The 16697-nt window shown below is 33.1% G+C and overlaps 2 protein-coding genes and 1 long non-coding RNA gene across 3 annotated transcripts; 2 read left to right on the top strand and 1 right to left on the bottom strand.

The window, feature by feature from the left end:
* Positions 1–241: 241 nt before the first annotated feature.
* LOC116402793 lies at positions 242–2094 on the bottom strand. The gene is made up of 2 exons (XR_004215441.1): positions 1779–2094; positions 242–1190 (listed from the first exon to the last, which is right to left on the bottom strand). It is a non-coding gene; the product is annotated as an uncharacterized LOC116402793 (long non-coding RNA).
* LOC101207449 (GDSL esterase/lipase At1g09390) lies at positions 278–2505 on the top strand. The gene is made up of 5 exons (XM_004150787.3): positions 278–695; positions 769–954; positions 1056–1213; positions 1715–1991; positions 2073–2505. Exons 1-5 carry the CDS (start codon positions 422–424, stop codon positions 2303–2305), a joined length of 1128 nt encoding a protein of 375 aa, XP_004150835.1. The 5' UTR covers positions 278–421; the 3' UTR covers positions 2306–2505.
* Positions 2506–4400: 1895 nt separating this feature from the next.
* Positions 4401–14596, top strand: LOC101208425 (GDSL esterase/lipase At3g62280). The gene is made up of 5 exons (XM_031881955.1): positions 4401–4792; positions 4902–5087; positions 5552–5718; positions 6822–7092; positions 14213–14596. The coding sequence occupies exons 1-5, from the start codon at positions 4516–4518 to the stop codon at positions 14446–14448; spliced, it is 1137 nt and encodes a 378-aa protein (XP_031737815.1). The 5' UTR covers positions 4401–4515; the 3' UTR covers positions 14449–14596.
* Positions 14597–16697: the final 2101 nt, after the last annotated feature.

Below are 16697 nucleotides of genomic sequence, written 5' to 3'. Positions count from 1 at the left end.
CCAAATTGGACAAAAATGGTAGTTTCTTGGAAAGTAATGCCGATACTCTCCCTCTTGAAAGGTTTGTGTAGGAAGAGTTATATGAATCTTGCCATTTTTCCTTCTGGTAAGTGGTAGTAAGTTGGATGGATAAAAGTGGAGGCTGGTCATAAACCTTTTTTTCTTCTTATTGGGCCCAAACGACTTTAATCTTATTAATCGTGGAAGACATTAATCGATCATATCAGATTTTTTTTTAGAATTTTTAATTTGGCTTCTTGTGAATTCAATACGCTTTGAGTGCTTAACTAGCTGAGACCCAAGGAAATCTCAAAGAGAGCACATGGAGTGCAACTGGGATCTTTAGTACTCACTACACATGACATTGTCTCTCTGCTCTTTATTTATTTGTGATCATTAGTTACCATAAACAAGAGGGTTAATGAATCTGATTACAGAAATGGAGGAAGAGAAGAGGGATTCCTCCCCTTTTCCATTGTTTCTGATCTTCTTCCTACTTTCTCTACCTGATCCTCTTTTTGTTCATTCCCAGTGCATCCAAAAGCCAGTTATTTTCAACTTTGGTGACTCGAATTCTGATACTGGTGGTTTTTCTGAGGGACTTGGCATCAAATTCGGACTCCCAACTGGACGTACATTCTTCCATAAACCAGCAGGAAGATTATGCGATGGACGTTTAATGATTGATTTTCTATGTACGTACTCTGATCCAACAAAACAAGTGCTCAATAGTTTGATTTTCTTACTAAAATGCAAATTCTTCCTCAGGTGAAAGTGTGAATTCTGATTATTTGACCCCATATCTGCGATCTGTGGGCCCAAATTTCACCAATGGAGCCAACTTTGCTATATCTGGTTCAGCTACTCTGCCAAAGGATCGTCCATTTAATTTGTATATTCAAATTATGCAATTCCTTCAATTTCAATCACGCTCCCTCGAGCTTATTCCAAAAGGTAGTAGTTGATTAAACACACACGGCACATCCTTAATAGATAGGAAGCATCTCTTCATTCTCCTATTGACTAAGGTTTCTAAGCCAATTGAACTGATGTAGGTTATAAAGACTTGGTTGATGAAGAAGGGTTCAATAATGCACTTTACACAATTGACATCGGACAAAATGATCTTGCTGCTGCATTCACCTACTTGTCTTATCCACAAGTCATTCAGCAAATTCCCTCTTTTGTTTCTGAGATAAAAAATGCCATATGGGTTAGCCTTCAATTTCTACACTATTTACCACCTAAAAGTTTAAGCTAAATGAGTCGTGAGAAATCTTTTGATTTATTTTCAATACTCCACCTTATGTGTTAGACTCAAATATTAGCAGATATAAAATCACCTTATGTGTTAGACTCAAATATTAGTAGATATAAAATCACCATATGTGTTAGACTCAAATATTAGTAGATATAAAATCACCTCATGTATAGACTCAAATATTAGCAGATATAAAATCACTTTGTGTTAGACTCAAATATTAGTATGTAGAAAATATGATAGAAATGACAGTATAAAAGTCTGAAGTGAGACCTGAAGTTTAGTTAATTCTCCATTTTTAGAAAATTCTCAATCTACACATCTAATATCAGAAAGTCGAAGGGCATGTTGTAAATATTTCTTCTGGCCTTAAAAGTAGAAGTTAAAAAGAAAACTGTCTAGATTCTTATGTTTTTGCTTCTTTCCCTTAATTGCTTTTCAATCCATACGTAGACCATATACCAACATGGAGGAAGAAATTTTTGGATACACAACACAGGGCCATTGGGCTGTTTACCTCAAAAGCTCGCTACAGCTTATGCAGATGCAAATGCCAGTGACATTGACAATCATGGATGCCTCCAATCCTTCAACAACGCTGCAAAAGAGTTCAACACTCAGCTAAGAGTTGCATGTGGAGAACTAAGATCTGCTTTGACAAATGCCACCCTCGTGTATGTAGACGTCTACGCCATCAAATATGACCTCATAACCAACTCTGTCTCCAACGGTATTGCCAATTATATAATTATCATCATCTTCTTCTAACAAGAATCAGCAACATGATAATCTTGACATCTACATTGTGCAGGGTTTGAGAATCCATTGATTGTGTGTTGTGGCTATGGAGGACCACCATACAACTTCAACCAGACCGTTACTTGCGGCCAGCCGGGATTCAACACGTGCAATGAAGGATTGAAGTATGTAAGTTGGGACGGAGTTCACTATACAGAAGCAGCAAATGCTGTGTTTGCCTCCATGATACTTTCTTCTCAATACTCTTCTCCAAAACTTCCCTTTAATTTCTTCTGTAACAAGTGATGATTGGAGTCATTATGGCCCAATATAAAAAGTTCATATAATTTGGATAATGTTTAGCTTTTGATTGGACTTTTGTTGGACGTTTGCTCTTTTTACTGTTTTATAGAGAGTATTGGCAAAACTGTAATCAATGAAAAGCAAAGGATGCTATACAAAAACTTATTAGTAATGAAAATCATTAAAGCAATCATTTCAAACTCTGCCTTTGATGTTTAAGCAATGCTCTCTTTTTAGTTTTTAGGGTAATTGAATGTTAGTACTCTAATGGGATGCTGACGAAAGTGTTGATGTGGCAAAAATATTTAAGTTCGTGCTTTTACCCTTTCATTGTATCACTTTCTAGTTTTGGTTGAGTCGCAATTTTGTCATTTATATAGATTTAATATTTATATCATTTTCATTATAACTTTTATGACAGTGGGAATGATTTTTTTAACTTTTCAATCTCCTTATTATAACTTTTGTTAAAAAAACCACTCAAATTAATTTTGTTATTTAAATTTATCCAAATTCATTCATATTCTCATCTCTCCCTTAATCTTCTATCTCTCAACTATTCACATTCCCTATCTCTTTCAACCTTTCAAATTTCTTCTTTCCAAATCTTGTTATAAATATCTCATTTTTTCATTCATATTAACAAGTCACAACAAAATGCAAAAGATGAAAAATGAATCAAATCATGTTTTTCTTTTTTTTTTTTGTCTATTTTTTATTATATATGCAGAAGTATGCTTGTGTTTATTCCTCCATTTATTAGGTTTCTTTTTAGTACACAACATAAGTTGGGAAAACTTGAACCACAACACTGTGGTTGACATGTACATATGTAAATCATCCATGAGAATCTTGCTCATATGTTTTTTTTTTAATTTTTTTTATTAAAACTATTTTATTATTGAAATGGTTGGGTGACTTATGCTCTGATTTTGTTAGTGTGTGATTTTCACGTGCATCGCATGTGTTGTTTACTAGTATTTTAAAAATGATGAGAAAAGGTCTCAAAATATTTCCTCCTGTACTCTCTGAAAAGTTGTTATAGATTTTTGTTTGTTTCTCGGCATAGATTGAGCTCTGAGATTCGAATAAAAAAAATTAAAACATTTATCTTATATCCGAAATATCGATTCTTTTGGGAGTTTTAAGTGGAATCTCAGTCAAAATGAACATCGCAATTTTACATAATTTTTCAAATCTTACGTAATCTTTCTAAAAATCTTTTGGGTGTTCATCTGGGCAAGTTTGACGCAAAAAGAATCGATAGTTTGATCCTAAGATGAAAAGGTTTGAATCCGTTTAGATTGAGTTTGTTTTCTTTCTTATTTTTTAGTTACCATTTTACATTTGTTCGAAAAAATAATGCTGATTTTCCAATTAAATTCTAAGAATAACTATAATATATGTGTATACATGTCTATATATATGTATATATATGGGTGGAGAGAGATAGGTTGGAGAAAGGAGATATGAACGAGGTTTGGGCTTGGCGGACTTTGAAGGGTTAAAACACATATCTTGGGCTTTTGTACAAATAAAAGAAGCCCACTCCCAACTTCAACTAAAAATCATTTAGATTTAGATATGCTTAATTGAGTCAAACCAACAAGTCAACAAATTGTATGCTATATATTTTTGGACAATTCCTCAGCTAAAACATACAATTTTAATTTCTAAAAATTAGTTTGCATATACTTAAACTCAAAAGTAAAAAAGATCTTGTAATTCAAAACTATTATATTACATATATTTAATTTAAATATATTTTGTCAAATTAATTTAAATAAAATAGTAGAAATTCAAATTTCTAAGTTTTTAATTATATTATTGCCTTGAAGTGTTATAGCTATATTTGGATTGGACATACCATTGGCTCATTAAGTATATCCTAATAAGCAATTTTGAGAGTGTCCAAAGTTAACTTAATGTTGAAGTCATTCAAATTGAAGTCAACAATGAAATATGAAAATAAGAATTATTATAATTACTATATGTTGAATCACAAACCCGACCAAAAATCAACATCTGCCAGCATATAAACCTTAATTTAATAACAACTTGTGTTAAACCCTAATTAAACTCTTCTCTCTCTTGATATTTTAAAAAAATTATGAGAAAATTACAACTTGGTGTTTGGCCGAGATTCACAAAAAAGCAAAAAATGATCAGTGTAACTAAAAGAAGGAAAGAAAGAAAGGAAAAAAAACAACAAGATGACCAAATCAAGATCAAGAACAACAGCAACATTATTGTTTGATCCCAAGAAAAAGAAGAATCACTTTTGGTTTTATGTCATTTCTTTTGCCATTTTCAATATTCCATCAACAAGCTCTACATCGCCAACTTTAATCAACTTCGGCGACTCCAACTCTGATACAGGTGGCGTTCTTGCCGGGACCGGACTCCCCATCGGCCTCCCCCACGGCATTACCTTCTTCCACCGTGGAACCGGACGGCTGGGTGACGGCCGCTTGATAATTGACTTCTTCTGTGAGTTCCTTAATTATTATATTTACATAGTACTGATCTAGTTAGGGTGTTTTACGTTATTTGAGATCAGGTCAGTGAAGAGTTCGATGCTGTTTTTGGTTTTTGGAAGGTGAAGAGTTGAAATTGAGCTATTTGAGTCCATATTTGGAGGCTTTAGCTCCAAATTTTACAAGTGGAGTGAACTTTGCAGTGAGTGGAGCAACTACAGTTCCACAGTTTGTTCCTTTTGCCCTTGATGTTCAAGTTCGTCAATTCATTCACTTTAAGAATCGTTCTCTTGAGCTTCAATCATTTGGTATGTTTTCTTTTTCTTTTCATTTTTTATTTCTCTCTTCTTCATCTTATAGAAACTAATTATAAAATGATTTAAAGTGGATTGGCCGATAATAATAGTTTATGTCCCAATTGGTAATAACCATTTGGTTTTCTTTTATAGTAATCAAAATGGAGAGAAAGTAAACACAATATTTAAAATAAAAGTAAAAATTTCAATATTATCCAAGGAGACCTATTTAAATCATTTCATTAACATCAATCAAGCTGTGTAACACATTTGAAGTTTTGAACAAAAAAAAAAAGACCAAGTCACATGCAAGCTTACGATTCAATCTAATCCAAATGCATGGGGTTTGAGTTATTGTTGAGTAGATGTTAAAATATTTGATTGAGTACAGTTGTTCCATGAAGAATTTGGTTAAATTAAAGAATTAAAATGAATTAAAAGAGAAGGTCTGAATTATATAATATTTTTGATGGCAGGTAAAATAGAGAAGATGGTGGATGAAGAAGGTTTTAGAAAAGGAATATATATGATTGATATTGGACAAAATGATATATTAGTGGCTCTTTACCAATCAAATTTAACCTACAAATCAGTTGCCCAAAAAATCCCTTCTTTTCTTGCAGAGATCAAGTTGGCTATTCAGGTTCAACATTTTTTTTTACTACAATTTCTCCCCTTAATTCTCTCTCTTTTTTATTAATTAGAGATAACTTTTATGACTAACGAATCTTTTAGATGATCATGTGAAATTTTTTAATGTATATTTTGATGCCAGTGTTTGTTGGTTTATATACAAATTCAATATCTGATATAATCAATTTCTTTTTCTTTTTTTAAAAATAAAATTAAAGATTGTTTAACCACAATACAACATTGTTTTTATTAGGCAAATAGTGATAGTGTTCTTATTGATCATGCTCCAACTTTAAAATAATATACATGTGAAATCTTAGTATGAAGGTTAACTATTTTGATTCAATGTTATTTAATAAAAGGATGTGCGAGATGATGGTGGTGCTAGAAATGTGTTAACCTAGAAAAATGAAACCCCGGGGAACCAACCTTAACTTAAGTGGAAAATGAAGGAGGGAGTTGAGGAAAAAAAAACTTTGTGAACTAAATGGGATGGTCAGATTGCATTCTTCGACCTTGTTCCCGTTTTTCACCCTGATTTTAGACTTTATTTATTTATTTAGTATAGTTATGTCGTAAGGTTGTGTTATTATTATTATATAAATAATATACCTAATTTTAAGTTTGATTGTTCATATTTAAATTTAGATTATTATATATGTGAATAAATTGGTTGATGTTTATTTCTTCATACTACAGATTGATTAGTTTCTTAGGTCAAAATTTAACTAATTTATTGTAATATAAAAATAACCATAATAAACAATTTAGTGATAGACTTAACTATTTAATTAGAATTTTCCTACAATAATGATTTAAATTAATTGATTTTTCTATAAAAAAACAAAAAATTAGTGGAAACTGATCACCATGAATTCTCCATAAAACATTTTGCCCTGATACCCATAAAGGATTTCACTCGGATGGGGAGAGGGAATGACATCCCGACCTCACTCCATGGATAAATCTCTACTTAAACCTTCTTTTGAGTTTTTATATTTTGTAAAACCAATGCATTCTTGTCAACAGTATCTTTTTGTTTTGTTTTGATTTTCAGACTGTGAGGTGTTATTATATATATAATAATATTATTATTATAAACTGTGTGTTCAGAATTTATATGCAAATGGTGGGAGAAAATTTTGGATACACAACACAGGACCATTGGGTTGTTCTCCAAAAGAGTTGGCATTGCATCCCCACACCCACAACGATGTTGACCAAATTGGCTGTCTTAAGGTTCACAATCAAGTTGCTAAATTCTTCAATAAAGGCCTCAAAAATGTTTGCAAAGAGTTAAGATCTCAGCTTAAGGATGCTATCATCATCTACGTTGACATATATACCATCAAATATAATCTCTTCGCCCATCCCAAAGCATATGGTATGATTTTGTTATTTCATTTTTATGTTAATTAATTCCAAAAAAGTTTATAATATGCTTGTGTGATGCTCAAATCAAAACTTAGGTTCTTGACTAGTATACTACCTAAAGAAGAAGAATTGTCTTGTCAAGTATACTATTCTATAAGATAAGAGTTTTTAAAGATAAAAAGAACTTAAAAAGAAAAGGCTAATCCCATCCCATGAGATAGACTTAAAAAGAAAAAGAAAGAAAAAAACTCTAGGTTTTGTAGTCTGTGTATGGCATTAGCCTCAATGGAAAACTAACCCCTCCTCAGTATTACTTTAAATTCTGTTTTATAAGAATAAGATTTTTGTTTATATTACCACTTGGGTCCATGAAAATTTGACATACTGTCAACGTGAGCAACTTCCACCAATTTGTATCTAAACACAAAAGGTCTTGATTCAAATCCTCCATTCCCATTTGTACTAAAAAAACCTTTTTTTTTCATACGTTTGTGTTTATCTAAACTATAAATATAAATATAGATACAATAGTTTCTTTCATAATTATAAAAAAATCAAAATAAATCTTTACAACATATTAAACATGGCACACCTCTGACAACTACCCCATACTTGCTCCATTGAAAAAAACGATTTCGTGATTTCTATCGACAACCGCTCCAGAGAGCTCAGGTTCCTCTTAACTGAAATGGGTCCCTACAAATCCTACTCCATTTCTGTCACTCCAGAATCTTTTGACTGGCTTAGTTCTACTTTCAGTACTCTATTGGATACTCCTAGAACGACAATGTTCTTCCTTGAAAAAAGATTTGAGGACAACTGCTGGTGGGTCCAAAAAATACACAACCGTAAAGGTTATTTGGCAGAAATCTTTAGAGTGGATGATCGAGGTAGGAAATCTTGCATCCTTGTCCCTAAAGGAACTGATAAACAAGGATGGGCCCAGTTTACAGACTTGCTGACATTAAGAAAGGAAGCCGCTCAAGAAAGGAAGACGACTACAACTACTGAAGACAGAGGCAAAAAAGTTTCTTCTTTTAGTTCCTCATCTGAGTCAGACAGCCCACGTAGATCTTACGCAGAAGTGCTGACTAACAGTAGCTCATCAGACTCTAGTTCTCCTAAAACTCTCCCTTCAGGTAGCAAGAAAGAAGAGACTCCCTCTGGGGCCTTTGACTCTCCTAACTGGACTAAAACAGTGGTGATCACTAGAAGATATTTTCACGACGACTGGAGGAAGATCCTGACAAAATTACAAGAACAACTGGATTTCAACATTACATAAAGCCCTTTCATACAGAAAAGGCTGCGGTTTCGATTGAAGATAAGAACTTAGTGAACCTCCTTTGTAAAAACAGAGGATGGACAACGGTTGGAAAGTATTACGTTAAATTCGAGGCTTGGAACATTGCCAAACATGCCTCCCCAAAGCTTCTGCCAAGCTATGGCGGTTGGGTCAAATTCAAAGGTATTCCCCTTCATGCATGGAATTACTCGTCTTTCTATCAAATTGGAGAAGCATGTGGTGGGTTTGTTGAAGTGGCTAAAAATACCAGACTTGATCTCTTTGAGTCAGATATCAAAATCAAGTATAATTACATGGGTTTTATCCCCGCTTTTGTTAGAATAGCCGATGAGGAGGGAAATCATTTTAGAATTCAGACTATTGTACAAGCTGAAGGAAAATGGCTCAAAGAAAGAAATCCCAGAATTCATGGCACTTTCACAAACGAAGCAGCAAAAAATTTCAATGAATTCAAGCAAGACTGTGAACAGTACCAGTTTCTTGATTATATTGCTGTATCGGCAAGCTGGGCCATATCAGAAAACTTTCAAGACGAAAAGAAAAAAAGTTGCATCGGAACAGTGATCTGCAAAACACAATAAAAAAACAAGATGCAATGATGAAAATTTTAAATTATGACGGCGAAAGCGACAGTAGTGGAAAATTACAGGGGAGCTCTACTGACAAGACAAAGACACCAGCTGACAGGAAAAAAGAGAGAAAATTTTTCAGAGGGGAAAGCTCCAACCAACGGTCATCACAAAATTCAAACAGAAAGGTTTCCTTCACTTCTCCAAAGAATAAAATATACTTCTTTGATCCTAGAAGTGTGCCCCTTAGGCCCATCAGAATAAGAAGCCCAGAAGAAAACAACCAGAAAGGAAGCCCAAAAAGCCCTGTCAATCTAAAAAAGAAAGGTAAACAGATCTACCGAGTAAAGGCTCCACACGCAACATTGGGCTTAGAAGAAACAAACCCAGAAGAAGAGAAGGGAAAACAGAGTCAAACAAAAAAAAAAAATCGATATGGAAGGGATAAACCTCACGGTAGACTTGGGCCATATATCCCCCATCACAAATGCACCTTTCTCAAGCCCAGAAGCCACCACTCCAACGGCTCACCTTTCTATGGCACAACTGGAGATTGGAAATGACAATGTTGGGCCGATGTTGATCAGTGATAAGGAAGATGCTGAAATTAATGAAATGGAAAAGATCAATGACGATGAAGACTTTAAAAAGAAGCTATTGGATTGGTTGAAAAAAAACAACCTGAAGCTCACTACAAGTTCCTTTGCTAGTGTTGTTAATGAAGACAGCGAGACTACTGGAGATGAGAATGTAACGATACTGTATGAAAAGGGGAAAAATAGTCTCCCATGAAAGTCTTATGTTGGAACATTAGAGGGTTAAGCTCTCCCTCAAAAAGAGCACAAATAAAAAACTTTCTATCCTGTTACTATCCTGATTTTGTGATTCTAGTAGAAACCAAACTGCAATATATCAACAAGAAAATTATTAAATCACTTTGGAGCCCTATTAGTATAAAATGACAATTCTCCCCTGCTGTAAATAGTTCAGGAGGTATTTTATCATGTGGGATGACACAAGATATAAAGTGATTGATTTTCTTATGAAAAAATTCACTCTCTCTATTAATATCTCATTTTCCAAATATACAAACAACTCTCATTGGTGGCTAACAACAGTTTATAGTCCATCAAAACGGAAAATAGAGGTGATTTCTGGATGGAGCTTGAAGAGATTAAAGCCACTTGCCTTCCAAGATGGCTTATGGGTGGAGATTTCAATATTGTTAGATGGTAATTAGAAACTACAGCAAAAAATATTGCAGTCCCCTGTATGAATTCTTTCAATTTCTTCATTTCGGGTTGCAATTTCTATGATCCACCGATCTCAAATGCCAAATACACTTGGTCACATCTTAGAGCACAACCCATTCTCTCAAGGCTTGATAGATTCCTTTATACTCCAGATTGGGAAATTATATTTGAACCACACTTTTCAAGACGGCTCCCAAGAGAAACATTAGACCACTTTCCCATTTCCCTTGAATCAAACAGCATTAAGTGGGGCCCACACCGTTCAGGTTCAACAACTCCTTTCTCAAAGATGCTTCATTTAAACAAAACTTTGAGCACTAGTGGACAAACACTGCTCAAACAGGTCACCAGGGATATTCTTATATGCGGAGACTCAAACAAATTGCTCAAACAATCAAAAACTGGAGTAAAAACAAAAAAGTCTCCTCTGTTGAAGAAAGACAGGCTTTATTGAAAGAACTTGAGCACATTGACAATCTGGAAGCTGATAACAATATCACTTATATGCACTTATCCAACAGAACAACCATCAAAACTGATTTGAAAAATATGGCCTTTAAAGAAGCACAAGACTGGGCTCAAAGGTGCAAACGTCTATGGAACATGGAAGGTGATGAAAACTCAGCTTTTTATCACAAAATTTGCTCTGTAAGACAAAGGAGAAGCTTCATTTCAAGTATTTCCACTTCGCAAGGATTTCAATACACCACGGATAGGGATATTGAGAAATCTTTTATTAACCATTTCGGGGAGATTTACCTGGATAAGAGAAGAGACTTATGGTTAATTGATAACCTCTCCTGGACTGCTATTAAAGAGACAACTCAAGTGGATCTTTGCAAATCCTTTTCTGAGGAGGAAATATACAACGCTCTTAAAAATTCTCCCAAAAATAAATCACCGGGTCCCGATGGTTTCACTATGGAGTTTCTCAAATTTTCATGGAAATACACAAACAAAAATATTTTGGATATCTTCAATGACTTCCATAAAAATGGCATCATCAACAAGAATGTGAATTCCACATATATTGCTCTTATTGCCAAAAAGGAGAACTGCTATGCTCCTTCAGACTACAGACCCATAAGCTTAACGACTAGTCTATACAAGCTCATTGCTAAAGTTCTTGCCGAAAGACTCAAGCTCATTCTGCCTGATACAATCTCAGAAAATCAGTTAGCTTTCGTCAGAGGCAGGCAGATTACTGATGCCATTTTGATTGCTAATGAAGCGGTGGACTACTAGAAACAGAAAAAAAACCAAAGGTTTTGTGGTCAAGCTTGACATCGAAAAGGCTTTCGATAAAATAAATTGGTCTTTCATTGACTTCATGCTCATTAAGAAAGGCTTCCCACAAAAATGGCGCCAATGGATCAGTGCATGCATCACAAGTGTTCAATACTTCATTCTCATTAATGACAGACCCAGAGGTAAAATCAAGCCAACCAGAGGCATTCGGCAAGGAGATCCTATCTCTCCTTTTATCTTTGTCCTCGCTATGGATTATCTCAGTATCCTCCTCAACCAACTGGAAAAAGATAACTCGATTAAAGGTGTTAGTATAAATGGGAAACACAACCTCACCCACCTTCTGTTTGCAGATGATATCCTACTTTTTATGGAGGATGATGAAGAAACCATTGATAACATGAGATATGCCCTTAGGCTTTTTGAGTTGGCCTCGGGTCTCAACATCAACCTCAACAAATCAACAATAACACCTGTCAACATTGATTCGCAGAGATCAAATTGTGTGGCGTCAAAATAGGGTTTCTCCATAAACTTTCTCCCCATCCAATATTTGGGAGTGCCTTTAGGGGGTAAACCAATTTCTAGACACTTCTGGTCTGGAACTACTGGGAAACTCCAAAAGAAAATCAGCAATTGGAAATACGCTTCTCTTTCCAGATGAGGTAAAGTTACTCTCATTAAAGCTACTTTAGCTAGCATCCCAAATTACCACCTTTCGGTTTTCAAGCCTCCCAAATCAGTCTGCAAAGACATTGAGAAAATTTGGAGGAGTTTTCTTTGGAGAAACACTTAGGAAAAGAAAAATATCAACCTCATTAAATGGTCATCGGTTCTGTCTCCTATCAGTAAAGGTGGCCTGGGCATCAACAGTGTTGAGAGTACAAATTTTGCTCTCCTGAGCAAACGGATCTGGAGATTCTTTGAAGAGAAAAATCCCCTATGGAAACGAATTATCACCGCAAAATACGAACAAACATACTTGGGAGAGCTTCCAACTAAGAGCAAATTCAGCAGCTTTAAAGCTCCTTGGAGGTCTATCATTAAAGGTGCAAATTGGGTTCTCCCTCAAATTAAATGGAGTATTAAAAGGGGTGACACATTATCATTTTGGCACAGTAAAAGGCACGACCGTAGTCCATTTTCACAGACAAGCCCGAGACTCTTTGCTCTTACTTCTAGAAAAGAAAATTCCATTGCAAATATGTGGAATGCAGAAATTGCCAATTGGGACCTTTTCCCTCGAAGACCCATAAGAAGTGTCGAGGAAGCCCTCTGGGATGAATTGAAAGCTACCCTTCCTCCCTTGCCTGACACTGGATTCGACAGACCTCTCTGGAATTTAAACAGGAATGGCTTTTTCTCGGTGGCCTCCACCAAAATTGCAAGAACTCAAAACAACCAAGAAAAGTACAATGACGAGGATGAGATTATTTACAATAATTTATGGAAATCTACCACCCAAAAAGATGTAAATTCTTCTTATGGATTCTCCTTCGTGAGTGTATCAATACCATGGATATGCTGCAAAGAAGACTCCCTACTTGGAATATTCACCCCTCTTGGTGTATACTCTGCAAAGCTGCTGAGGAAGACAGACACCATCTATTCTCCTCCTGCCCATTCTCAAAAAATCTGTGGAAAAAAGTTGAAGAGATTCTGGACAAATCTTTCCCCCTTACAGATCCCTCTGTGTTATGCAAAAAGCCTTTCAAAGGAAAAGGAAAATAAAAAAGACAAACCATTGAACAGCATCTGGTGGCTGCCACCCTGTGGAACATCTGGAATGAGAGAAACAGAAGGACTTTTAAGGGAGAAGAAAAATCAGTTGTCTCGGTTTGGGAAGACATTCAAGCCACAACCGGTCTATGGACAAGCCGATCTTCACTTTTCAAAAACTACTCGCCTGGTTCTATTGCTTTAAATTTACATGCTTTCGTTTCGGGATAATCGGGCTGCCTTCTAGCCTTTCTATTCCCCCGCTTCTTGTAATCACCTTGTATTATTAATGAAGTGGGGCTATAGCTGATGCTTTGATATGTCCCCCATGTGGAGATATCCTTGCATCAGCTATCCCAAAGTATCCTTGTCAAAAAAAAAAAAAAAAACTTTACAACATAATAGGAAAAGAAATTAAAACAAAACAATAAAACTAACACAAAAATTAACTAGGAAAGCTCCATAATTAAGAAAAAGCTACCGAGACCACGAAAAATTACAATCACACACGTTACAAAATCACTTCCATAATAAAGGTTTAATTTGATTATTTACACCATTATATTTATTCACGATATCAAATTAGAGAATACAAAAAAAAAAAAAAATTAACTAAAGTTTCATGAACTTCTTTTACATAGAGTTTGAAGTCCATAAACTTTCTTGAACTTTTATGACCTAGGATAATAACTACATTTTTAATATTTTATAAAAAATTTAACAAAACTTTCAATTTTGTGTCTAGTTAATGAAAATTTCATATTTTCAAATATATTGAACATAAAGTTAAACTTTGCATCATCTCATACGTGCATAAGACACATTAGACGACTTTTGTGAAATTTTTTTAGAAGAAAATTGTGAAATATAACTAGGTTTATCAAAGACCTGCCTGTAAAAAATATAAATTTAAAAGATAACTATTAAACATGATGTTGAAAGTTTTAAAAATAAGTAATTAATATTTGTATTATTAGAAAAATAGTGATGAAGTGTATAGTTTGGATTGTGGTTGATTATTTGGGATGAAATTAGGGTTGGAGAATGATCCATTGATGGCATGTTGTGGATATGGAGGGGCACCAAACAATTACAATGTAAAAGCAACATGTGGGCAACCAGGTTATTCAATTTGTTCAAATCCTTCTAAATCAATCATATGGGATGGTGTTCATTACACTGAAGCTGCTAATCATCTTGTGGCTTCTTCCATCTTTTCTTCCCATTTCTCTACTCCTAACCTATCACTTCACCAACTTTCCCATCTTTAATTTAGTTAGATCTTTTTTAATTACTCTTTCAAAGTACCTTGATTTTAATCAACTCTCTTTTACTAACGTCGTATGATATTATTGGACTCTACTGAATCTAAATTTTGCTATATTTAGTAATACGTTAAATTTGATTATTTTATATTTACTCTCGTTTTGTTGCTTCTTTGAATGTATTATATTATATTATATTACTATTATTATTTGTGTTTAAATAAATTCTTGACCCTCTCTTTGAAAATAAATTGCTAAATAAAAGTAGCAAGTGATTTTATTACAAGGTAAAACAAATTAGGGTTTGAAGATTTTACTATAATTTGGTAGAAATCTTCCCTGATTTCGTGTGTATATTAACGATGGCCAATGGGCCAATTTATACATACAAAATCCCTTAATTTTGGGATGAGAAAGAAAATGAAAGAATGAAAATAAATTTTCACAAGCAATTGTGATGCAAGAACAGGTGTCCAAATTGAATAGATTAAAGGAATACCACTCGAAACAAATTATTAACCATATGTAAGACTGTAGAAGATGATTGAAATTCTTTTTTTTTTTTTTTTTGACTTGATAAATCAATTCCAGCTTGGCACTACCTTCAAAACAAAACACACTAAGAAAACAAAAAATTAAAAAATATATATCATTTTGCCAAAACAAAAAACATAAAAACAATTTTGAAAATATAGTATGGTTGTTCTTATATATCTCTTTGTTCATCAAATAACTCATGTGTCTCTCTCTAACTTCTATTATTATAGGCACTTTCTTGGTATGTAGTTTATTTTAGTTTATTTTTATTCTTTCTACTTCTTAAACTTTGTTATTCAATTTTTGTTTATATATATTATATGGTTATTAATTTAATAACAAAAGCCACTTTTTTTAATTTTTAGTTTTTCTTCACAATTTAAAAAATAAATTTCTCATTTTAAAAACAATTAATTACCAAATGCACTCACTTTTAGAAAACTAAAAAGAAAAAACAGAAAACAGAAAACAAATAAATTATCAAATGAACTCTACAAATTTTATTTATGAAAACTATTAGGATAAAATTGCTTAAAATATTTTAAAACATAACTAAATTTTACTTCTTTTTTTATTGATATCTAGATCTAAGGTAAGTATAGAAATTAGTTTGATGATTTTAAAGTTATTTTAAATATAATCAATTTAAAATAATATTAATAAGTTCAACCACTAAAAACTGTTGAAACTTTATTGGAACAATAGGGTTTAAAATGGCTCACTCATAATTTTTTTAATTAATTTATCTTCATTTCTGATGACAAACACAAATTTATATTTTGATAAAGGCTTTAATTTCATGAGTAGATTTATTTGATGTAAAAGCCTCCACGTTTTATTAAGAGAAATATGAAACCACAAATTTATAATCATTTCACTTTGAAAATAATAATTACAATTTTGCATTTTACATTTTACATTTTGGAAAGCAAAAAAATTACATTAATTTTCTCAGATCCCAAGAGCATATTCAAAGTACCCTATATATATGCTATCTTCAATACATCATCATTGAACTCAAATGACATGTCAAAATCAAATATTCTCTAAACATTTCTCTCATTACAAAAAGTAACCTTTTCTTTTTAGAAATTAAAAAAAAAGAAAAAAAAAACTTTTGGTTACTCAATTCTAGGGTTCATATTTACTCTCTTGTAATTGTAATAAATAAAAACAAGCATTAGACTTTTACTCATTATCGTTTATTTTCTTCACTAAACCTTTCTATGAGAATCCACCATCCCTCCACTTCTAAATGTGTAATCATATCCAAAGAATGATAAAAATTTGAATAACTACAAGAAAAATATTTAAGATAAGTCAGTGCTTTTTTTTATTTTTTTCCTTCTTAAATTCTCCATTTGGTTATTTTAATTTAGGGGTATATGTTGGTTAGCTCAGACTGAAAATTAGTGTAATTATAATGATAAAAATCAATAATAATAGGCGTAAATTCTAGACATAAATTTGTTGATTTTATATCACATTTACTTTAAATTATGCACATGTCACGTTTATATGTCATTTGACCTAACAGTAACGATAAAGTTAACAATATGTCATATTTATATTTATGGTTGTCATTTGATCCAACAGTAACGATAAAATAATTAACAATAAATATGACGTATTCGTAATTTTCATATCATTACGATAAAAATATTTGTAAGAATAACAATACAGATAAGAAACTCTCAAGTAATTTTCAAACACAATCA

This window comes from Cucumis sativus, chromosome 3 (genome assembly GCF_000004075.3).
Source record: "Cucumis sativus cultivar 9930 chromosome 3, Cucumber_9930_V3, whole genome shotgun sequence".
Lineage (NCBI taxonomy): Eukaryota > Viridiplantae > Streptophyta > Magnoliopsida > Cucurbitales > Cucurbitaceae > Cucumis > Cucumis sativus.
This window is presented reverse-complemented; position numbering and strand designations above follow the sequence as displayed.